Here is a 23,721-nt window from a genome sequence, read left to right on the forward strand (position 1 = left end):
TTATTCTCTGAGAAAATGTGGGGCTCCTTCCTCTAAAGCAGTGGTCCCCAGACTGTGCCCTTCAAGAGATTTTGGACTTCAGCTCCCAGAATCCCAGCGTATTGGCCAACATGGTTGAGGAGGCTTCAGGGAGCTGAAGTCCAAAATCTCTTAAAGGGCACAGTTTGGGGACCACGGCCCATAACTGAAAAAGAAATGGAAGGCATAGCTCTCTGACATCTCACTCAGTGCCAGTACAGTGGTACCTCGGGATACGAATTACCCAGGTTACGAAATTTTCGGGATACGAAAAAATCCCATAGGGAATTATTGTTCCGGGTTACGAATGTTTTTTCGGGTTACAAAAAAACTTCGGCGCTATTTTAAATGGAACCGCGGCTTTTCCCCATTAGCGCCTATGGCATTTCGGCTTACGAAGGCTTTTCGGGTTACGAAAGCGGCCGCGGAACGAATTAATTTCGTAACCCGAGGCCCCACTGTATTTGCTATGTTTTAAAGCAGGGGTGGACACTGTTGAGGGTGAAGGGGCCATATTGTCCATCCAGGGAACTTCGTTACACCTCACTATTTCATCCTAACCCCTTACAGTGGTACCCCGGGATACGAATGCGCTGCCTTACGAAATTTCCGGGTTACGAAAAAAATCCATTTAAAAAAACTGTTCCGGGTTACGAAGGTTTTTTCGGGTTACGAAAAATTTTTTGGTGCTTTTCGGCGCTATTTCACACGAAATCGCGGCTTTTCCCCATTAGCGCCTATGGGTTTTTCGGCTTGCGAAGTATTTCGGGTTACGAAAGCGGCGGCGGAACGAATTAATTTCGTAACCCGGGGTACCACTGTATTTGGAATTGCCTCTGGTGTTCTGTGTGGTTTGGAACCGTTATACAAAGGGTAAGATCACAGGCTGAATATTACTCCAGCCAAGGTATACTTTTAACTGAGCTATATTAATTCCCATATTAAATATTATTTGTGAGTGTCCTTCCGGGACCCCAGCATTTTGGGTAACAATACTTCATGATGAAGAAAATGTCATGTGGATCTCCAAAATTAAAACTGATTTCTGTAGGAACAAAACCTGGGACTTTTCAGAGACTTTTTGTTTTTTGTTTGGAGGGTTTTTGTATGGGTTTTCTTTGCTAAGGAAAATCATGAAAGCATCATTAACATAAGTGGAGAACAACATTGTTCAAAGTGCCCATAAAATTCAGTAAGTGAGGTGTGGTTATAGTCTAACTACTCTAAACCTTAAACAAAAGAAGTGAAGACTTTGTTTTTCTCTTTAGAATCAGATATAGAATTTGCTGGAGATTCTGAAGAAGGAGAAAGAGAAAATTCTGGCGAGCCCAAGAGGATCTGGGTGACCTTCAACTATGCAGTCACAGCAGCCCTGATCTTTGAATACCCACCAGCCTTTTTCTCTGGAAAGACCCTCCTCCCCTCCTTTTACGTGGATGCAGAAGGCTGCCTGACACTCTCTCCATAAGAGGGGAGACCAATCTCCCAAACAAGAGGAAATTTTAACCCCAATAATCTGAATCTGTTACCTATTTTTGTTCTCCTGTTGCAAGTTCCCTGCTCTCTCCCACACACTGTGTGGACATATTTGCTAAAAATGGCATGGGAGGCTCCTGTGGGAGTTATGAAGCCATTCCCCTCCCTCCATGGAGCAGGTCAATACTCAGCCAGATCTCAGTGTGGCCCTTTAGTTCCCCACTTTGTGGTGTCCTGGAACAAGAGAGACTGAAAATCCAGGAGGGAAATATTCCTGTGGCTAAAAAGCTTCTTCAGATGTCTCTGGAAACAATAAATAAACAAAAGGTTTGAGAAGGCTTTTCTTTGTTCATATTCAAGCTGTATCAATGTGTATGTTATACAGATGACACCATACTGTTAGCAGAAAACAGCAAAGATTTCGAATGTCTACTGAAGAAAGTCAAGGAAGAAATTGCTGTTGCCATTGCTGTTGTCTCAGGGATCCTCTGCCAGTGTCACATACACACTCAATACTGCTGCTGCCAATTAGCTCTTTGGCACATTTCAACTGGCTCCTCAGCAAACGTTTGTCTAACATAGGAGATCCTACTAGCATAACTACTGCTGTCAGCATAGCCTCTTGTCTCCCAGGAGCCTCTCAGTCCCAGCACCCCAGTAAAATAGTGCCATGGTGGGACGTGGGTCTTAGAGCAAGTTAAATATGCCCAGGAGATGTATATATTTGCCTGTATTAAAATTCCATCCCATTTGCTCCTGCAGTAACTCATAACATGGAAGCAAAGCTGCACCTATGTGGCAGGGAGAGGTACTGGAGGGATTTATATTCATAATTGGAGAATGTAAATAATGGGGAGATACAGGTCTGCCACATTAGGTGGTCTCTTCTTTGAAACACATGCACATACTTACCCAAAGGAACATAAGACTCTTCAGAGAAGTAGCCATGTAAATATGAGCCAAAGAATCTGGTTGTTTCTTAAAGACTAGTTTTATTTGGCTTTAGCCATCAATGATAGCAGTGGCCCATGCTCTCCTGTTCTGCCTGCTGCCAAAAGGAAGAGGGGCTGCCTGCTGAGCAGGCATTGGGAAGATGGGGCAGAAAGGAAGGGTAGCTACTGCCTCTCTGTGCCAAGGAGAGGAGATGGAAGGTGCAGCACAGAGGGGCAATGGCAAAGAGGAGCTGTCACTGTGTGGGCAGAGATGGAGGGTCGGGGTGGTGGAAGAGCACTGGGTCCCCAAAAAGGAAGAAGGGCAGATTTGGTAATTATGTCTTCAGTACCCTCTTGGCCATCAGGCGCATGGAGGCAGGCAGCCAGAGAAACTCCTTGTTCCAGGGAATGTTGTGATTAGAAGAGGGCTGCAAAGGTATTTTGTCAGCATCCTGATCTGCTGGACCTCAGAAATATTTTGATCAGGGCCCTGCCAGTCTGGAAAGATAAGATTTTGGCATTACACATAGCCATTACATTAGCCAGTTAGAGATCTGAATTCCCAGCAGTTACTGAATTGTAATTTATGATCTCATAATTTCTGAACAGGATGTCAGCACCTATCTTTCATGGAGAACTTGCTCTGCCCATTGCAGCTCCCTCTTATTTCTGGGGTTTGTGTGTCACTTTTCAACCTCTTTGGGCCCATTCCCACTTATGGTTTAATTTGCGTCCTGATTCTCCCTCGCTCTGTGTTGGAATCAAATCCCAAAAGGTCCCTTGTTTGCTTCTTTTTGGGGGACAGTTGTCATTCCCACTGGGGAGGAGGAGGTAGAGGAGGAGCAGGTCACTCTGGGGCACCAGGGGGTTGTGTCCTGAGAGCTGGGTGGCGAGGCAGGGGGCTCCTGGCATGGAGATGTGGCACAGCTCCTGGTGAGCATGGCCAACCTCAGCTGAAACCCCTGCCCACCTGGCCTCATCCCCAGGGGCGCCCGAATTGGGTGGTTTGGGTGGCCTTCCTGTGAGACTGAGAGAGCATGACTCACCCAAAGCCACACAGTGGGTTTCTGGGGCCGAGTGAAAAAGGATTTGAACCCTGGACTTTTTCTTTTCTTTAAAAATGTCACATTTTACCAAATGTTCACTTTACTCACACAAAACTATGTCTATGTAAACATTTGTTTTGTGCATTTTATAATGTAAAGGTAATTTTAATGTTGCCAGTTATGCCACAACTATGACCATTAGATTCAATTATATATGGGAATTATGATTTATATGCAAGTGTACACTTAAATTTGTATACTAGTGGCCTGATTCCCACTATCTTTTAAACCGGATCACAAATTGGTTTGAACCAGTTTGAATAATCCTAGTTCCCACTTGAACTGAATCGCTGAAGCGATTCCGAGAGGGGGGCATGCGCTAGACCCATTTAACCCACGTCTTTTTGGCTCTGATGTTTTCTGCGTCTTTTTCGATAAATCGATTCTGCACAAGTGTGAATCAGATGCGGATCTCAATCGATTTAAATTTTCCCTTTGGCCAGCTGGGGCAGGTCCATTTTGAATTGATTCATTCATGAATGGGAACCACAAGTGGATTATTTTAGAGGGGGGAAATGCGATCAGGGCAAATGTAGTGGGAACCACGCTCCACTGTCGAATTGATCCATCGATTCAGATCGCACACTGATTTATCTGTAAGTGGGGATGAGATCCAGGGTTGTTTGAACCAGTTCAAACCAATTTGCGATCTGGTTAAAAAGGTAGTGAGAATCAGGCCTGAAAGAAAGAAGTTGGCAGCATGAGCTTTCCTAGACATGAACTTACTTTCTCAGTTACTCTCAAAGGTACTACAAGATATATATATATATATATACACACACACACACACACACACACACACACACACTTTGCATGAAAACCTTTTTTGCAATAGTTTTTGAGGAAAGCGTTTAGTGGTTAATTATAGAGAGGTGTGAGAGGTACCTCTCCATAAATTAACCACTTAAGCCCTTTGCTGGAAAACTATGACAAAATAAGTTTTCATGTCAACTATAATGGGAGCCATACATATACATACATATACATATACATATACATATATATGATGAGTGAGAGATATGAGAGCCAGTGTGATGTAGTGGTTTGAGCATTGGACTAGGATGCTGGACTGGAGACCAGGGTTCGAATTCTGGCACAGCCATGGAAAGCCACTGGGTGACCTTAGGTAAGTCACACTCTCTCAGCCTCAGAGGAAGGCAATGGCAAACCTCCTCTGAAGAACATTGCCAAGTAATTCCCTATAGGCAAGTATTCCTCAACGATTCCCTGTGGGCAAGTAAGGTTTCCCTATGTATCCCTATGGGCAGGTAATTTCCAGTACTATATTTCCCTATGGGGAAATATTCTACAATGTTTCCTTATGGGCAAGTAAAGTTTCCCTATGGATCCCTATAGTCAAGTAATTCCTAATACTGTATTTCCCTATGGGGAAGTATTCCCCAATGTTTCCCTAGGGGCAAGTATGGTTTCCCTATGGATCCCTATGGGCAGGTAATTCCCAATACTGTATTTCCCTATAGGGAAGTATTCTGCAATGATTCCCTAAGGGCAAGTATGGTTTCCCTAGGGGCAACTACTGCCATTTGTTTTAGTATATGTCATCCCCTTGCAATTGCAGCAAGGGAAAGGAATAAGAACCCACCCGGGAGCCCCTCTGAAGAAAATCTTGCAAGAAAACCGTGATAGGGTTGTCATGAGTCAGAAAGGGCTTGAAGGCACACAACAACAACAAGAACCACAACAATCCTCATAGGGCCTGGAACCCCAGTGGGGTGACCTTGGGCAAGAAGTCACACTCTCTCAGCCTCATGGGTTGGCAAGGGCAAGCCCCCTCTGAAGGAACTTACCCAGAAAATCCCAGGATGGTTGCCATGAGTCAGAAAGGACTTGAAGGCACACCACAACAACCACAACAACCAAGAGCAACTCTAGTTCTGAGGGCTCCCTCCATCCCCTCCTCTTGCCTCGTTGCTCCTCCTCCTCTGCTCCTCCTCTCCTCCTTCCTTCCTTCTTCCTTCCTCCCTTTTTGAATCTCCCGCTCTGCTGCTTCAGGCGCAGGTTCGGTGCAGTGTGGACGCGCCTTCTTATACCGGGACTGTCCCATCTTCCTGAGCCAGGTAAGCCAAGCATAGGGTTGGCCCCCACAGCCCCTCTCCAGGGGCATCACTACAACGCCAGCACCCTCTTGTTGTTGTTGTTGTTGTTGTTGATGTTGTTGTTGTCGGGTGCCTCCAAGGCAGTGGCCCTTTCATGGGTTTTTCTTGGCAAGATTTGTTCAGAGGGGGTTTGCCCTTGCCTTCCCTCTGAGGCTGAGAGAGTGTGACTTGTGCAAGGTCACCCAGTGGGGTTCCATGCCCAAGCTGGGATTTGAACCCTGGTCCCCGACCACTTTGCCATGCTGGCTCTCATTTTATTATGTACTCCACCATAATAAAATAATAATAAAATTTTTATTTATATGCCGCCCTTCCTCCGATCAGGGCGGCTTACAACAGATTAAAATACAAGCAATGGTACAGTCAAACCACAATCACATAAAATAAAATACACACTAAAACAAACCAACAGTAAAAAGCCCCATAGCCCAACCTCTTGGCCACGAAAGAGGAGGGAGGCCCACAGGATATTTACTCGGGGAATGCCTGTTGGAATAGGAAGGTTTTAAGGTCCTTCCTAAATTGGGCCAGGGTAGAAGACGAGCGGAGCTCTGTGGGCAGCTATGGAGAACGTCCTCCGAGTAGTGGAGACTAACCTAGCCCCAGGCACCTTCAGTAATTGCTGCCCAGACGTTCTGAGGGTGCGAGGCGGAATGTACGGGGAGAGGCGGTCCTTTAGGTATCCTGGGCCCAAGCCATTTAGGGCTTTATAGGTGATTACCAACACCTTATATTGAGCTCGGAAGCGAATGGGCAGCCAATGGAGATCTTTTAAAACCGGTGTTATATGGCTGGTCCTGGGGGCACCAGTGACCAGCCTGGCTGCCATGTTCTGCACCATCTGCAGCTTCCGAGTTTGGTATAAGGGTTGCCCCATGTAGAGTACATTGCAGAAATCCAGTCTCGAAGTTACCAGAGCATGTACAACAGTTTCTAGGTCCCTCTGGGCCAGGTATGGGCGCAGCTGGCGAATCAGCCGAAGCTGATTTTTCTGATGAACATATCTTCGTTAAAATGCCTTGTTGGCTTGCAATATACTTCTGCACTCTTCCCTCCACATTTGTGGCTTTGACTTTTCCAGACTTTGATTATTCATGGGTTTTATTAATACGTTCTCTCTAGGGATATCTAGGTCCTCCAGGGCAACTCTGTGGTCAACTTTAACCAAAAGTCACACTGAAGGACCTAGAGATTCCTAGAGAGAACACTCCACTAGGCATTTGTAGTTTCTCCAGTGCAACTCTGTGGTCAATGTCTGGCAGATGTTGACCACAAAGTTGCACTGGAGGACCTAGAGATTCCTAGAGAAGTGTCCTCTCCGGTAAAAAAACAGTGTTTTTGTTATTTGTGGTTTTCCCACATTCATGGGGGTCCTATGCCCCTAATTGCAGCAAATGTGGAGGGACAAGTGTAAACTCCTAGCAAAACAAATTCTTAAAATTGTACTTTGCCAGCAACAAAAGAGCCAGCATGGCAAAGTAGTTTGAATTTTGGATTACGACTCTGAAGATCAGAGTTTGATTTCCAGCTTGGCCATGGAAACCCAATGGATGACGTTGTCACACTCTCTCAGCTTCAGGGGAAGGCAATTGCAAATCTCCTCTGAACACTGGAAGAAACCCCATGATAGGTTCACCTTAGGATCACCAAAATGCAGAAAGAACTTGAAGGCACACAACAACAACAACAACAACAACAAATCATTGATTGAATCTACATTTCAGTTATTTCCTGCTTTGCTCTCTCATCCCTCCTGCTTCTTTCTCAGCCCCAAAAGCACCAGATCCTCCTTTCCTTCCACACCTCCTGCAGAAAAACAAAAGACACACACACACACACACACACACACAACCTCCACCATGTGGCCGGGGCAGTAATAACTCTGTTGCGCTGGAGGTGTTGGAAGACACAAGGTCAATGCTCAGCAAAGTAATGCTCAAAATGGAGAACATTTTGGAACTCCTTCTGGATAGAAAGGTGGAATGTAGGACATGTCCTGTTACACAGCATAATTAAAGCACAGAGCAATGCAAACTTTAATGGGCTTGTTCCCCATTTGTCTACAGAACTAAACACTCTCACATTTCCAGGGTCCCCTCTCCTTCCATCCCCATCCTAGTAGTTCTTACCACAAGAGTTTTTCTAACTTCAAGAGTACCCAAAGACTCCTTTTCCACACCAGCAGTGTGTGTGTGTGTGTGTGTGTGTGTGTGTGTTGTGTTGTGTTGTGTTGTGTTGTGTTGTGTTGTCAGTGTGCTACCGGGTGAGCATGGGCAAGTCACACTCTCCTAAACTCCAAGGAAGGAGACTCCACTGCACACCAAGGGAACGTATTCCACTGTCAAACAGTTCTTACCTTGAGAAAGATCCTCCTAATGTTTAAGTGGAACCTCTTTTCCTGTAGTTTGCATTCATTGCTCTGGGTCCTGTTCTCTGGAGCAGCAGGAAAAAATCTTGCTTCCTCCTCAATATGACATCCTTTCAAATACTTAAACAGGGCTATCATGCCACCCTTTAACTTTCTCATTTCCAGGTTAAACATCCCCACCTCTCTAAGTCTCTCCTGATAGGGCACGGTTTCCAGACCTTTCACCATTTTGCTTGCCCTCCTCTGGACATGCTTGTCAGAATCCATGGTTTGGTTCTGTCATGATGCTGGTGTATTGGGAAGGGTGTGTGTATTGATCTGCTATTGATTCAAAATAGTACTGTATTGTGGGACTGGTCTCTGTAGTGGGAAGGGGGCTTGGCATTGGTATGTATTGTGTGGGATTTATGGGTCTAGAGATGGAGCCTGTTCCTCCTTGGAAGCTCAAGAATGTGGGGGAGGATTTTTGCTGTAGCAGAATGGCAGAACTAAGGAATGCTATGTAGGGGGGTAGGGGGGTGATAATGGACCGTTAATTAGTTGGGGGATGGAGTTAGATAGTTTGAGTTTTAATATTATTGTTGGGGGGGGGTTGGGGACCCTTTAGTTCTGACCTAGACACTTTTTTGGTAACTTCTGTTCAATGTCTGCAATAAAAGTCTTTTGTTTGTTCTTCATACCAAGACTCTTTGTTCTTCATACCAAGACTCTTTGAACATTGGGATCAGAGTTTACTAGTTCTCAACGCTCCAACTTCTCCACTTCCTTTTTGAACTGTGGTGCCCAGAACTGGACAGAATATTCCAGGTGAGACCTGATCAAAGCAGAATAGAGTGGCACTATTACTTAGCTTGACCTAGACCAGATATTCCCAACCTCCTCTAGGTGTTTTTGGACTCCCAGAAGCCCCAGCCACCTTGGCCAATGGTCAAGAATTCTGGATGCTGAAGTCCAAAACACCTGGAGGACTGGGAATCATTGATCTAGATACTATACTCCTATTGATGTAGCCTAGAATCAGATTGGCTTTTTTAGTTGCTGCATCACACTGTAGACTCATGTTCAGTCTGTGGTCCACTAAGACTCCCAGATCCCTTTTGCATGTACAGTGCGCCCTTGTCTTACGCGGGGATCCGTTCCAGAACTCTCAGCATGAAGCAAATAGTGTGTATGCTCGAGCCCCATTGAAAATAATGGGGCTCGTGCATGATGTGCAGTGTGGCGCATGCGCCATTCAACTTCTGTTGGACAGCCCACTGTACTGTCATCAAGCCAAGTGTCTCCCGTCCTATATCTGTGCATTTCATTTTTACTGCCCAAGTGTAGTGTCCTACATTTCTTCCTGTTGAAATTCATTTTCTTGTTAATAATTCTGTCTCTCTCTTTTATTCATTATGGACAGCCATGGAGACTCCAGATCCTATGAAGAACATCTGCGAGGAACTGGCCTGTCCCATCTGCCTGGAGTGTTTGAAGGACCCTGTGACCATTTCCTGTGGGCACAATTTCTGCCAAGCCTGCCTGAGCCAGTGCTGGGGAGAGTTGGAGAAAGAGGTCTCCTGTCCTCAGTGCAGGGAGAAAGTTCAGGAAAGGAACCTCAGGCCGAATCGGCGGCTGGCCAAAGTGATGGAGATAGCCAAGGAACTGAGTTTTCAGGGAGGAAGGAGCCAGAGAGCAGAAGAAAAGGGGAGATGCTGTGAAAAGCATCAGGAGCCCCTCAAACTCTTCTGCAAGGACCACAAAGTCTCCATCTGTGTGGTGTGCGACAGGTCAAAGGAGCATGAAAATCATAATGTGATTCCTGTGGATGAGGCCTCAGAGGAGTACAAGGTAGGAAAAAGGAAAGGGAAACCTCTAACAAGGTGTTTTAGTCACCGTTAGATTTTCAGGACAAAACCTGAGACTCAGGGATTGTCCCTGGTCATATGCCATTAAGAATCATGCCTTAAATACCAACCACAATTGCTCACAGCTTGTGGTTCAAAGACACACAAAATGAGAACCTGTTTCCCATTCGGAAATTAGGACAGAAATCTTAACTAAAAGGGCTGCTCCCAGATCAAGATAAAATGAAGGGGTTATCCCTTAGGGAGGTGGGATAATGAGCCTTTAATCTAGTCTCCTAGAAGGTGGCGGCAGAGCACAGACAAAGGTGAGTCTTGGCGCTACAGTAGCAGAGAGGGAAGGAGGAGACCTTCTGGAGTGTATTTGGAAGTTGCATCAATAAAGGAATGAAGGCTAGCAAATTCCATCCTGCTTGTATTCTACTAGGTGAGTGGGAGATTTGCATACAGCTCTTTCCTCTTGCCTGGGATGAGCTGAGCAGACCTGGAGAAGCTGCACCCTTATCTCCCACCTGTACGTAACCCACAAAAAATCAATATTTAAGCCCTGACAGCTGTCATCTCTCTATATGGAGTGAGGAATATGACCTTTCAGATGATTGGTGAACAGCAGCCTCCATCAGCCTTTGCCAATATGGCCAGTCATAAGAGAGAAATGGCTATCCATCTGCCATCGGGGAGGCCACATATTCCCCATCTGTGCCCTGAAAATAGTTCTCCTTCCAGCCTTAGGAGGGAGGTTAAAGAGGAAGGAGAAATAAGATCCCTTCACTCTCAAGAAAAGTTGTAGAGGCAACAATATTGGCCATTAAAAAAAAATCAAATCAAATTCCATATCAAATTGCAAAAAGGAGCAAATGATATCACATCAGCTTTTCAAGTTTTCAGGCTGCTTCATCAGACAAAGAATAAAATAGCATGCATGGAAAGAATTTTCTCAGGGAGGCGTTAAAATGCTTTTTTCTTTTCAGTTACAAATACATGGAAACAAAAAGGCCTGGCTCTCGCCGGTGATTTGAGCAGCTTAATTTATCAGTCAACAGTTACAGTATCTGGGGCAAGAGAAATAGCAGCTCCCCCATTTCCACTACCAGCATAAGTTGGCTGGCTGAGTTTTAGGCGGTGCCAGGATTACCAACAGGAATCTGGGCTATGTACTAAGTAGCCATCCAGCTTCCATTTAAAGGTCTCAAGGGAAGAAGAGTCCACCACCTTCCCAGGCAGTTATCGTAGTTCCACTCTTGAATAGCTGTTACTGTCAAAACTTCTTCACAATATTTAGGTAGATTCTTTTTTCTTGTTGTTTTGTCAGAGTGAATTTCATGTCTTGAGCAGCAAAAAATAAGCTTCACCATGACACTTCTTTGGGTCTTTAAAAATTGCTATCATGTCACACTGTGTGCATGTACCTTGTGTACATGTACCTTCAAGTCACTTGTCAGCTTATGGCAAACCCTCTTGAGTTTCACAGGATTTTCTTGAGCAAGGAGTACTTGGGGGTGGTTTGACATTGCCTATTTGACATTTCCCAATTAACTATCTGTAAGCTGCTCTGAGAGCCTTTCTGGCTGAAGAGTGGGGTATAAATACAGTAAATAAATAAATAAATTCCTCTGAAATATCTCTTACAGCCCCTGGTATTCCCTGGTGGTCTCTCTTCCTAGTAGTAACCAGCTGTGAACTTGCTTAACTTCCAGATCAGACAGGTTCTGGTTATTGTGATAAGTCAGAAAGGACTTGAAGGCCCATAATAATAATAATAACAGCAGCAGCAACAACAAAATCATATCACATTACAGACATCCCTTCTCCAAGCTAAATGTATCTCCATTGCCTACACATTGGACATGTTTTAATTTGTCGATATTCTTCTTGAACTGTTGTGCTTGGAAAAAAGTCTCTGAAAGTGTTGAGAGTTGCCAGTTCTTCTTGTTTTGGTTTCACTGGCATATTCCCAGGTTTGCATGCAAACTGTTTCTTGAAATATTCTGGATTTCTCTTGCTTCCCCCACCTGCCTTCTTCCCCCTTCATCATGTGTCACAAGCAATATTTCAGAAATTGATTTTCACCCATTTCCACTCAGCCTTTTTTTTACTGTTATTACTGAGGCATTACAGCCAAAATCATAGAGTTGGAAGATACCACAAGGGTCATCCAGTCCAACCTCTGCCATGCAGGAACTCTCAATCAAAGCATACCCGCTTTATCATTATTATATGCTTTAGCATTATTATATTAGTAGACCATTAGGATAATTTTGTTGTGGTGCAAACATTCCTCTTTCCCTTGTTTGATCTCTGTTGAGCCTGTTTCCCAGAAATGACAACTGTGTTTAATATTAGCAGCCATCTTAGTTCGTTCTGGGATAATACAAATAAACAAAGAAGTAGAGGTATATTTCATTTTAGCAAATGTTAGATTAATATAAACTGACCTGGGAAGCAAGAATGAAAAGTATTTGATAATACTTCAGGATGAAGAAAATTTAATGTGGATCTCCAAAATAAGATTGATTGTTTTTTTTACAGGAACAAAAAACAGGACATTCAGAGACTTTTTTCTTGTCTGAAGGGGCTCTCTATGGGTATTCTTTGCAGTGGAAAATGGTGGAAGCAGCATTACAAAAGAGAAGAGGGCTGCAAGTAGAGGACAACACTGTCCAAAGCTCCCATTAAATTCACTAAGGGGCTGTCAGCCTGTAAGGGGCAGTGGGACGCCACCCCTTTACTAGCCAGATTGGGGCAGTGGCAACCACATGCCACGGTCCTGATCTAGCCTTTCCACGGCGCAAAAAAGAGCCACAAAAAGTGGCTCCTTTTTGTGCCGTAGAAAGGGCACCATAGCCGCCACTGCCACAGCTTTTTGGCGCTCCTTTAGCACAGGACATGTACATGCTGAGCCAAGGGAGTGCCTCGATGCCTCCTACCATGCATCATGCCCACATGGGGGCAGAGTCGGGGGCACAGTGTGTGGACCTCCTGCCCCCACTCTGCCTCGATGCCGGCGTTTAGTGTTGGTCTGTTGAGGCCATCAGTGAGGTGTGATGATAAAGCTTCGTGTGAAACCTTTTAAAACCTTGAACAAAAGAAGTGAACAGGGACTTTGTTTTTCTCTTCAGTATCTGATTTGGAGTTTGGTGAAGATTCTGAAGGAGGACAGAAAGGACATTTTGGCAGACAAAGCAGACACAGAACAGGAAAGCCAAGATTTGCTTGTAAGTGGTACTGTTCCTGGGAAGTGGGAAAGTATTATAGCTTTGAGGGAGGGTCTGGTTAAACTCCACATGCAATATAGAAATCATTTTTTAAAATTATCTACCATTTGAAGTGACCTAATATCCTGAAGAAAATACTGACAAAAGCCTATTCCATGTAAGTCTTTAAGAAATGCTTTCACTACTAAATATTGACATTTTCTGTGGGAAGAGACACGAGCCCCTTTCCAAGGGAATGCTGATTATTCCCCTCTTATTGTTCCAGATACAATTTCTTCCTGCCTCTCAGTCCTGTGTCTCATTTTCTTTATTCTAGAAGCAAACTAATACAGAGAAAGGAAAGGCTGTGGCTGCATTCAGGCAAATACATCAGTTTCTGGACGAACAAGAAAAGCTCCTGCTGGCCCAGATGGAAGAGGTGGAGAAGGAGATTTCTGCCAAAAGGGAAGAACATCTCACCATCCTTTCAGAAGAAGTTTCCTCTCTTGAGGGTTTCATCCGGGAGATGGAGGAGAAGCATCAGCAACCGGCAAGTGAACTCCAGGTAAGGCCTGATCCTGAAGGGGCTGGTTGGAGAGTCCCACCTCCGACTCAAGGCAGGGGGTTCCCATTTTGAACCTTCCCTGAACAACACTGTTCTCCTGGTGTTAGCACAACTTCCACCCTGTCCAGAATATGGAAGTTATCTCTTGCAAGTAGCAGTATTACCTTTGGAAAATATTGGAGTTGAGTCTCTCTATACAAAATAGCTTAAGCGATTTCTCCCTCCCCCTCAACTTTTAAACAAGAGCTGTGTGAAAATGAGAGACGCACGGGATCCTGTCAGTTCCTGACTCCTTAGTTCATAGTAGACTAGAATGATGTGCTAAAGTCATTCACTCCAGGAAGTGTAGGTAGGCCCGCTTTGCAGCAGCCTGGGGCCAAAATTAGGATTCGGGGGAACGGAGCGAACACACACTCCTGAATCCTAGTATGCACCAATGGCGCCATCATGGCTCAGCCTCATCCACATGGGGGCCGCCATGATGATGCACACGCCACACAGCATGCAGACGTTGCTCCCAGGAAGTGGCATCATGGTGGCACCCTTTCCCATTTATAGTATCACAAAAGAGAAGCCGCTCTAGGCAGCTTCCTTTCCGCAGCGCATCATTGCCACACCATTTGGTTGTTGCGGGAACAATGGGGGGCAAAAACGGGCGGCATGGAGGCCACCCGCCTGTTGAGCCCTATGGTTAATAAAAAAGATTATTAGGGTTTATTTCTCACTACAAATGAAACAAATGATTAAAACAAAAACATCCAAGGGAGGGAGTCCATTCTCTCATTTAACCTGCTAAAAAGAAGTTCAGTAATATCCAAAATCCACAAAATAGTGATCTTATTTGGGCCAACTAAAATGAGCAAAATGCATATCACAAATCTTTTGAAGCTCCATTGGCTTCAACATCAGGCAAAGGTTAGAGTTAGGTTTTGAAAAAATCATACAGGAGAGGGGGGGATGTTTGTCACAGGCCTGGATTTTGTCAAGATGTTGTTGGTGTTATTCTGAAGTATGCCTATAATTGTTTTCCTTGAGGCAGAGGTTTGGAGTACACAGCCTTTAAGGCCCCTTCCATTTCCATCATTCTTAGTGATGGTATGGTTTGCCCACTGTATACTGGCAATGGGGACTCCTATACCCAGTTACATGAAAGCTCTGGTTACTCTATATACAGTCTCTCTTCCCATGAATAGGGAAGTCTGAGCCTTAGATCCACTTCTCTGCTTCTGATAGCTATCCATTTGCAGGGTATTGGGTGAAGCTGGGACTAACTACAGCCTAGGATGCCTCACCACACTGGCCTTCCCTAAATCATGCATTTGTTTGGTGTGTGGCCTTTAAGAGTTCCAGTTTCCCAGCATACTGGAGCTTGAAGGCTTGCATCTTAACAGTGTTTTGGTGGCTTGGCCAAAAAAGCTGTTTACAAAAGAGTTGGAGATGTTGCCTTTAAAGAGATGAGAGTGGTCTCCATTCAAATGCCTTTGCTGAGTGGATTCTTTCTTTCATTTACAGGATATTGGAAGCTTTGTAAAAAGGTAAGTTAATCTCCTCTCCTTCTTCCAAAAAGCTCTGATTTGCATGTGAGGCACATGCCCCTCCAGTCTCATGGGGGAGAGAGCCTGGAGAACCTCCAAAATATCACCTATCAAAAGATGGATCTTCTTGGATTGTTATCATTGTGGTGCTCCATTAACCTATCAAGGGGTTTTCTGGGCAAGATTTGAATAGAGGGAGTTTACCATTTCCTCCCTTTGAGGCTGAGAGAATGGGACTTCTCCAAGGTCACCCAATGGATTTCCATGGCTGAGAGAGATCCTGTTTCTTCCTCTCATTTTGGTGAGTCTTGTTATAAGCCCAGGAGGATTTGATAACCTGAGAATCCACAACCATTGCTATCACATCCACAAAATGCCTCCTTTTTATGTTCTCCAATATTTAAGTTCCTTCTGGCAGTCTTAGGCTTGTGAAGATGGATGCCCTCCTTCTGTCTCATACCTTCCTCTCTGCCCCCTGAGAAGATCTGGGTTAAAAATTCTGCGGCTCTTGGGATGACCCTGCAGCTTTGCTGCTCTGAAAGTGTCAATTTATTACTACGTTGGTCTTAAAATATCACTGTTTCTAGAGACCCTAATCTATCATATTTCCCAAGCATATGAAATTATCTTCTGCAATATATCTTCATATCTTTGTTTCTATAGCCCAGTGGTTCCCAGCCGTTTCTGTATCCCACACCCCAGGAAATATTTAGTTAATGTTCGCATCCCTTACAAAACTAACAGCATATATGAAGATGAAGAAATCTAATTTCTAGGTTTTAAATTGCAAATTGAACCACATATAATACAGCAGGTGAGCAAACTGAACTTAAAAGAAATAAAAGCTTTTAAATCAGTGTATAAAATGCTAATCTATGACACGATACAGACAGGCCAAAATAAAGCTACTTCGGGTCACTTTGGAGGTATGCTGTTTAAATGATGCATGTGTCCTAAGAGGCTGGAAGCCATGGCAAAGCCATGCTCCATTCCTAAGGACTGGAGTGCATCTTTGGTGGAGCTTCTGGCCTCTTAAGATGCATGTGTCATTTAAACAGCATATCTCCAAAGTGACCCGAAGCAGCTTTAATTTGGCCTGTCTGTATGGGGCCTATATTGAGCAATTATATTCTTAGTTTTTTGTGGGTTTTTCGGGTTATGTGGCCCATGTTCCAGAAAAGTTTCTTCCTGACGTTTCGCCAGCATCTGTGGCTGGCATCTTCAGAGAATTAGATTCTATTTTTTTCAGAAAACATTGTAAACAATTGTAAATTGTAAATTCTCTCCTTTTAATTAAATAAACTACTTGCAACACTATCACTTAGTACCACATCTCAAGGCCCACTGGGAGATTGCTGAGTGACGGCTTGTGACCTGTAACTCAAGGACACAAATCACTCTGGCTGGGTCTCAGGAGTTTTCTGCACAGAGACATATATTTATATATATATTTATTTATTTATTGGATTTATATCTCATCTTTCTCCCAAAATGGGATTCAAAGAAGCTTACAGTAACATAAAAAGACAGAACCAAAACAATGATTACAAAAGTTAAAAATAATAATTAAATAATACTCATATTAAAGTAACATCTGCTAAGTGCATTGCAGGAGTGGGTGTTTGGCTGGGGTGCCCTGGTGGGTGGAAAGGAAGATGGAGTGGGATGAGGCAGAATTCCCAGGAGGCCACTTCTTGGCTGCATGGTCTCAACAAAATGTGTGATAGTTGTGGTGATTGGCAACTAGAGTGGGATGAGACCAAAGAGAATCAAGACTTTGCTGGAAGATGATGGAATGGAGTAGAAAGAGAGGGGAAAGGGAAGCTCAGAGAGGCAATGAGCATTTACTGGGCCGGAGAAATTGGCTTATGCCACTTAACATTGAGATGCGGAGAGATGCCCATTCACCAATTATGAATGCTCAAGATGGGAATCACACTATAGCCAATTAAAAGTTTGCATTCCCTTTACAGTGTTATTCTATTAATTAATTGCATTATTGCCAGTTTGCATTATAAATCAAAAAGGGCAGCTGACCACAATGGCAATCAATGTTCCCTCGGTTACCACTGTTTCTTCTGTGACAGGACAGCAATTTCTTGCGTTCCCTCTCATTAGGAAGAGGAAACAGACTCACAGAGGATGTTTCAATTTTCACCAGGCTTATATCCCAAACAGGCGATCAACATGGGCAGTGCCGGAAACCCCTGGGAGTGGTTCCAGCAACACGATGCCATGTCACCTTGGAAACCCTCATAATAATAAATATCCATGATGTTGAAAACCTGCCCCAGGATGGGAGATGTGGCTTTACAAAACGCTACATGCGGTTGCTTCTCACTAGAAGTGAAGATAACTAAACTGAGGCAGTTATACTTTGGACGTATCATGAGTTGATGTGATTTAAAGATCTTGGTAAAGGAAGAGGTAGTGGGAAAGAAGTAGTCCAGACTACAAGTGGATTGATTATATCAAGGAAGCCATGACCACGAGTTTGCAAGAGCTGAACAGGGCAGCTGATGGCTGGGGCTCTTGGAGGACTGTCATTTATAGGGTCGGCATATATAAAAATTGACTTGATGGCAAAAAAAGAACAATAATCTTGCACAAAGATGGTGAGAGAGGTGGTGGGGGTCGTCTTCTCTAGACATCTTCAAAAAGAGACTGGACAGCTACCTGCTGGGGATGCTTTAGCTAAAGATCCTGCATTGATTATGAATCTATGCCCCCCCCCCTCTCTTCCAGGTGTGAGAAGAAGGAGAGGTTTGAGAATCCTGTGGTTTTTCCTCCTGCCCTGAAATGGAAGATCTCGGACTTCTGTGATATAAATCCCTTTCTGGAAGGTGTCATGAAGCAATTCAGAGGTAACAGAGAATCTCTACAAAGCTTTTACGTTAAATGTTACATTGACCTGAAAGGGTCAAGGAGAGATTCCAAAGCATTAGGAAAGTTAGAGCAAAAAAACAGGAATAACAATGGAAATATTCATTTTATTTCAAATCTGAAACAAAATTCTATTTTATCTATTCTGTTTTATTCTGTTGCTGTTGTTTTTTCCATTTCATTTCATGGGATTGAACAGTGGGGTTGCCAGGTCAAATGAGGGACATTTCCATTTAATGGTTGTGAAGGAGAGGGAATTTTGGCAGGTGTTGCTTGTCACACAACCAGGTAACAAACCACAGCTGCTGAAATTCCCTCTTCTATACAGCCATTGAAGAGACAGGAGCCTTGTCATTTATCCCACCTGGCAACCCTGTTGGTCTCAAACATTAGTCTCAACCTTGATCTGAGAGGTGTTAGGCATTTTTATATAGCAGTTTTAACTACTAATGCATTCAGAAACACCTAGCAATGATACAAGCAGACTACTTTCTCTCCTTCCAGAGTGGACAAGGTAAGATTGGCCTCCTTCCATTCAGTCTCTTTACAGCCTCCTTTTTGTCTATGCATCAAAGGTTTCCATTGATGTACTGCTATAGAGACTGCATATTACACATTGAGCATTGAATATTGTAGCACATTGATTGAATGTTCATGCATGGTTGTACATTGTGAATCAATACAACAATGCACATTGATTGTGCAGTGTCACCATTCTTTAATAGCATAACACAATGAGGCATAACTCTGAGGGAAAAGTTAGGCTACATCTCTTGGGTGGAATCTCAGATGTACTGTGTTGTTTCCTCCTGGTTTTCTTTGAATCGCCATGTGGTGCTGAGTCTCTCTTTTCTTTTTCTAGACACTCTGGAATCTGGACTTCAGCAGAAAAAAGGTAAAAATTGGATTATGTCTGATGAAGTTTCAAGTGCACAGAAAACATGAAGTCTTCCCTCAAAATTTAAGTAGCAATTGTGACTAAGTTACAGTAGTAAATCTAGGTAACTGTTTTCTATTTATGATTGTTACTTAGTCATGATTGTGACACTGTTGTCTTGATCCCCAACCAGCCTTACTGCAACCATCAGCTGCATAGAGAGAAGGAGGCCCATTTTGCCAGCGTTCAGGACATAGGCAAATATTTTTTCCATCAGGCTCCGGGGTTTGGGCCAGGAATGGTTACTTACTTAACTAAAGAGCAGAACAGGCTGGCTGCAAAAGGCAGCTTGGGAGTGTGGCGTTTTGACGCCGCATACCCCCAAGATGCCCAGAAGCTGTGAAGCCAACCACATGAGAGTGGTTTCAAGGCGCTCTAGGGGTGCAGCGTTTTGACACCACATGCTTTCGGAGCACCTAGAAGTTCTGCTGGCCCAAACCCAGCCCAAATTGTTCCTATTTGGGCCATTGACACAGGGCGCCTTTGGAACTGTGGTGTGTGCTTGCCACAGTCCCAAGGTGTCTTTGGCTGGGAGGCTCCAAGCCACCCTTCCTGCCAGCCAGTTCTAGCCCTAAGTAACTAAGGGGCTATACAGACCGCTCCTATACACTCCTTTTCACCCTGGATGGAGGCCACGGCAACTGTATGCTGCAGCCTCTGAAAGGAGCAAAAAGAAGCCCCGAAAGTGGGCTTTTTTTTTTTTTCCATCCTGGAAGGGGTGTCATAAGTGCTGCAATGCGGCCCCTTCTGCGCAGGGCCGTTTGGGTTGTGAGCCTGGCGTGCGTCATCATGGCACGCACCGTGTGGATGGGCGCATGCCATAATGGAAGGCGAGCGGCACAGTAAGGGTTTCAAGTGTGCGGGCGCTGAGCCGTTATTGTACATACAGGAAAAATACAAAGTGCCAGTCTGTACAGTCCCTAAGGCCTGTTACAGACTGCCAAAATAAAGCTGCTTCGGGTCTCTTTGGAGGTATGCTGTTTAAATGATGCATGCATCCTAAGAATCCGGAAGCTGCACCAAAGCTGCACTCCAGAGCTTGGGAATGGAGTGTGGCTTTGGCGCGACCTCCAGACTCTTAGGACCCATGCATCATTTAAATAGCATACTTCCAAAGAGACCCGAAGCAGCTTTATTTTGGCAGTCTGTAACAGGCCTAAGTTACTTAACTCTGGTCCAAAACACACTGAAGAAACAATCTAGTTTGAGACTGCTTTAACTGCCTAGGCTCAGTGTTAGGGAATCCTGGAAACTGTTGTTTATTGTGGCACCAGAGCTCTCTTTCAAAGAAGGCCAAATGTTTCACAAAACTATAATTCTCACAATTCCCTAGAGTTGAACCAGGGCAGTTAAAGCTGTCTTAGACTGGATTATTTCTGCAGTGTGATTTGGACCTAGGTAGAGTGCGCCCGCGCCATACGCAGGCGGACTATACATGAATTCCAGCTTATGTGGAAGCCATGCACCAGTGAAAGTAAGGGTGCATGTGCTTCCCAGTGCCACAAGCACATGCCCCATTGTTTTTAATATGCAGATTTCCCCTTACTTCCGAATTGATCCCTCGCATAAGGGGAGGGCCCGCTGTAGCTGCTACAGAGTTCCAGACAAAGTGACTATAATAAGAAAGTCTTAAATCTAAATTAAGAAGGAAGTAGGAAAAGAGGAAAACAGCATTACAGGTGGCTAGACTTGATGAAAGAAGCTATACACATGAATCTGCAAGATTTAAGCAGGGCTGTTGATGACTTGGTGACTTGGAAGTCTCTCATTCCTGGAATTGCCAGAAGTCAAAGTCAACTTGACAGAGGTTAACAGCAAATTGCTTTTGAAGGGATCATATACATGAGGACAACCTCCCCTCAAACACATCATAGGAAAGCTACAAAGTTACAGAGCAATCTTAGGTTATATTTTTTTGTTTAAAAGAAAAAAATTAAAACATATTATATTCTATCATATTCATGTTGAAGTTATCAGTCTGACACTCTGATGTCCATGGGAGGAAATGCTGGGTGTCTGGATGTTGTTGTCAATTGCTGTCAGATGGAGTTATGGCAACCCAATGAATGGGAGATCTCCACAGCCCATCCTAGGTCTTGCAAAGTCAGGACTGTGGCTTCCTTGATTCAGTCTATCCACCTGTAATATGGTTTTCTAAGTCCCACTCTGAAACCACTCACCATGCTGACCAAAAGTAGAAGAGTCTCAGTTTAGTCATCTTGGCTGCTAGGAAAAGTTCAGGCTCAGTTTGCTCTAGGACCCAGTCATCAACTCATGCCCTCCATAGATCTCTCCTGAATCTTTTCACCCAGCATTATTATTATTATTATTATTATTATTATTATTATTATTATTATTTGTATCCCGCTCTTTCCCCAGAACGGGGGCTCAGTGTGGCTTCACAACATTAAAAAAGCAGTACAATTTAAAAAGTACATTAAAAAGGAATCAAATTATTATATTAAAACAGATAGTTATTAAAAGAATAAAACACATTTTAAAAAGATAAAACCATATACTGTATTAACTGTATCAAAATGTTTTGAAAAGGTACAACAGCCCAGCCTGTCCTTATAGCAATTCCTTAAACGCTGGTGTGAACAGGTAGGTCTTTGCCTGCTGGCGGAAGGCCATCAAGGAGGGAGCTGTTCTGATCTCCCTGGGCAGGGAGTTCCAGGGTCTAGGAGCAACCACCGAGAAGGCTCTCTCTCACGTCCCCACCAACTGTGTTTGTGATGGTGTCGGGACAGAGAGAAGGGCCTGTCCAGAGGCTCTCAGAGTCCGGGCTGGTTCATATAAGGAGATACAGTCTGCCAAATAGTGTGGGCCCGAACCATGTAGGGCTTTGTAGGTAATAACCAACACCTTGAATTGTGCTTGGAAACAAATTGGCAACCAATGAAGCTGCTTCAAAAGGGGCATTGTCTTGTCTCTGTAGTCTGCCCCCCTTAGCAGCCTGGCAGTACCTGAATTTTCCAAACAGTCTTCAAAGGCAGCCCCATGTAGAGCCCATTACAGTAGTCCAAACAGGATGTAAACAAGGCATGTACCACTGTGGCTGCAGGGTCAGGGTCTTTCCCAGCAGATAATGATCACCAATTAGCAGACATTAATCCTCTGCATATCCTCCCACCCTGAAGCCCTTCCATCAACAAGAGAACAATACACAGATTAACATGGAATTTCCCCCCTACCCAGGATCACACAGTGTGTGTGTGTGTGTGTGTGTGTGTGTGTGTGTGTGTTTGAAATATATATATATCCATCCAGCTCTCTTCTATACCAACATTCTCTGAAGATGCCAGACACAGATGCTGGCAAAACGTCAGAAAGAAACTCTTCTAGAACATGGCCACATAGCCTGAAAACCCAACAAAAAACCTATTTATATTGATTTCTACAATTATATACCTACCTTTACCATTTGATAAAATTATTTCTAACATCAAGTTTGATTTCAAATACATTACTGCCCCATTTCCCTTTATTCTTGTTAATCACTTTCGAGTCGATCTTGACTCATGGAGACCCAGTGGATGAGACACCTTCACGACTCCCTGTCTTCCCGTGCTCCTTCAAATTCAAGCTCATAGTAGAAACCAAGAGAATTCCAATTGCTGTTTTAAAACTTTCTTGGTCGTTCTCTTTGGTTTATGATGACTGATCCGAAGTTCTCATTCTCGTTAACAGCTCGAGTGAGATCTTCCCAGTCAAAACATACCGATGTCACGACATCAGATGATGTGCGTCAGATGTGCCACGAGATTATGGGTGAGCTTAATCAGCTTAAGATTGAAGTTCATGCCCTGAGGGTGCAGATGAAGGCATTGAGTGAGGTGCGCGAGGCTCAAGCACGCATATATCCGCCAGTAAAGAAACTGCTTGGAGGAATATACAATTAATCCAATGTAGAAACCAACAACTGCTTTAAAAAAAAATCAAGCTCATGACCTTAATGGAATGCATACATCTAGCATGCTGTCTTCATCTGTTGCTACATCCCCCCCTCCACCTTTCCTAGCATTATTGTCTTTGTCATCTCAGCTTCCATGAAGATTTCAGGCTTGATCTTTTTAAGGACTCATTTATTTGTCTTTTTAAGGTGTCCATGGTGTCCTGAACACTCTTCTCTTGTCCAGCATCACATTTCAAATAATTTGATTTTCTTCTTATCTGCTTTCTTCACTGTCCAGTTCTCGCATCCATACGTGATAATAGGGAATACAATGGCTTGAACGATTCTCAGGTTTGTGCTCAGTTGTAAATCATTACTCTTTAGCAGGGGTCGGCAACCTCCGGCCCGCAGGCGCCTTTCCGCCGGTCCCCGGTCCCTCCCGCCGCCGAAATTGCCGCCATTTTGCCCTTCAAAATGGCGGTGAAATCTCGCGCGACCAAAAAGGTTGCGCGAGATTTTGCTGCCATTTTGAAGGGCAAAATGGCGGCGCCCATTACGAGGCCTGCTGCGGCCTCTGGAGCCCCGAAACGGGGCTCCAGCAGCCGCAATGGGCCTCTGGGAGGCCCGCTGCATCCTCCGGAGCCTCGAAAAGTGGCTCCAGGAGCCGCAACGGGCCTCTGGGAGGCCCATTGCCATCGCTGGGGCCCTCCTGGAGGGACCCTGCGACGGCAGCGGGCCCCTGGGAGGCCAGTTGCTGTCCCTTGGGCCCTCCAGGAGGGCTCCTGCGACGGCAGAGGGCCTCCCAGAGGCCCGTTGCCTGCACCGGGGTCCTCCAGGAGGGCTCCAACGGC

General features: G+C 44.5%; 1 protein-coding gene across 4 annotated transcripts in view; it reads left to right on the top strand.

Moving 5' to 3' along the window:
* Nucleotides 1-5,513: 5,513 nt before the first annotated feature.
* LOC121921983 (zinc finger protein RFP-like) overlaps nucleotides 5,514-23,721 on the top strand; it is a 34,148-nt gene continuing 15,940 nt past the window's right edge. The window contains exons 1-9 of one of the 4 annotated variants that reach the window (XM_042450813.1): nucleotides 5,514-5,610; nucleotides 8,702-8,824; nucleotides 9,420-9,847; nucleotides 12,981-13,076; nucleotides 13,393-13,620; nucleotides 15,133-15,155; nucleotides 17,901-18,019; nucleotides 18,901-18,933; nucleotides 22,666-22,746. In XM_042450813.1, coding sequence (XP_042306747.1) covers nucleotides 9,422-9,847; nucleotides 12,981-13,076; nucleotides 13,393-13,620; nucleotides 15,133-15,155; nucleotides 17,901-18,019; nucleotides 18,901-18,933; nucleotides 22,666-22,746 — 1,006 coding nt within the window. In that variant the 5' untranslated portion in view covers nucleotides 5,514-5,610; nucleotides 8,702-8,824; nucleotides 9,420-9,421. Of the gene's footprint in view, nucleotides 5,611-8,701; nucleotides 8,825-9,419; nucleotides 9,848-12,980; nucleotides 13,077-13,392; nucleotides 13,621-15,132; nucleotides 15,156-17,900; nucleotides 18,020-18,900; nucleotides 18,934-22,665; nucleotides 23,551-23,721 lie in introns of those variants that run through there. The other 3 variants (XM_042450814.1, XM_042450815.1, XM_042450816.1) reach the window with 3 other exon arrangements.

Source organism: Sceloporus undulatus, chromosome 2, assembly GCF_019175285.1.
Source record: "Sceloporus undulatus isolate JIND9_A2432 ecotype Alabama chromosome 2, SceUnd_v1.1, whole genome shotgun sequence".
NCBI lineage: Eukaryota > Metazoa > Chordata > Lepidosauria > Squamata > Phrynosomatidae > Sceloporus > Sceloporus undulatus.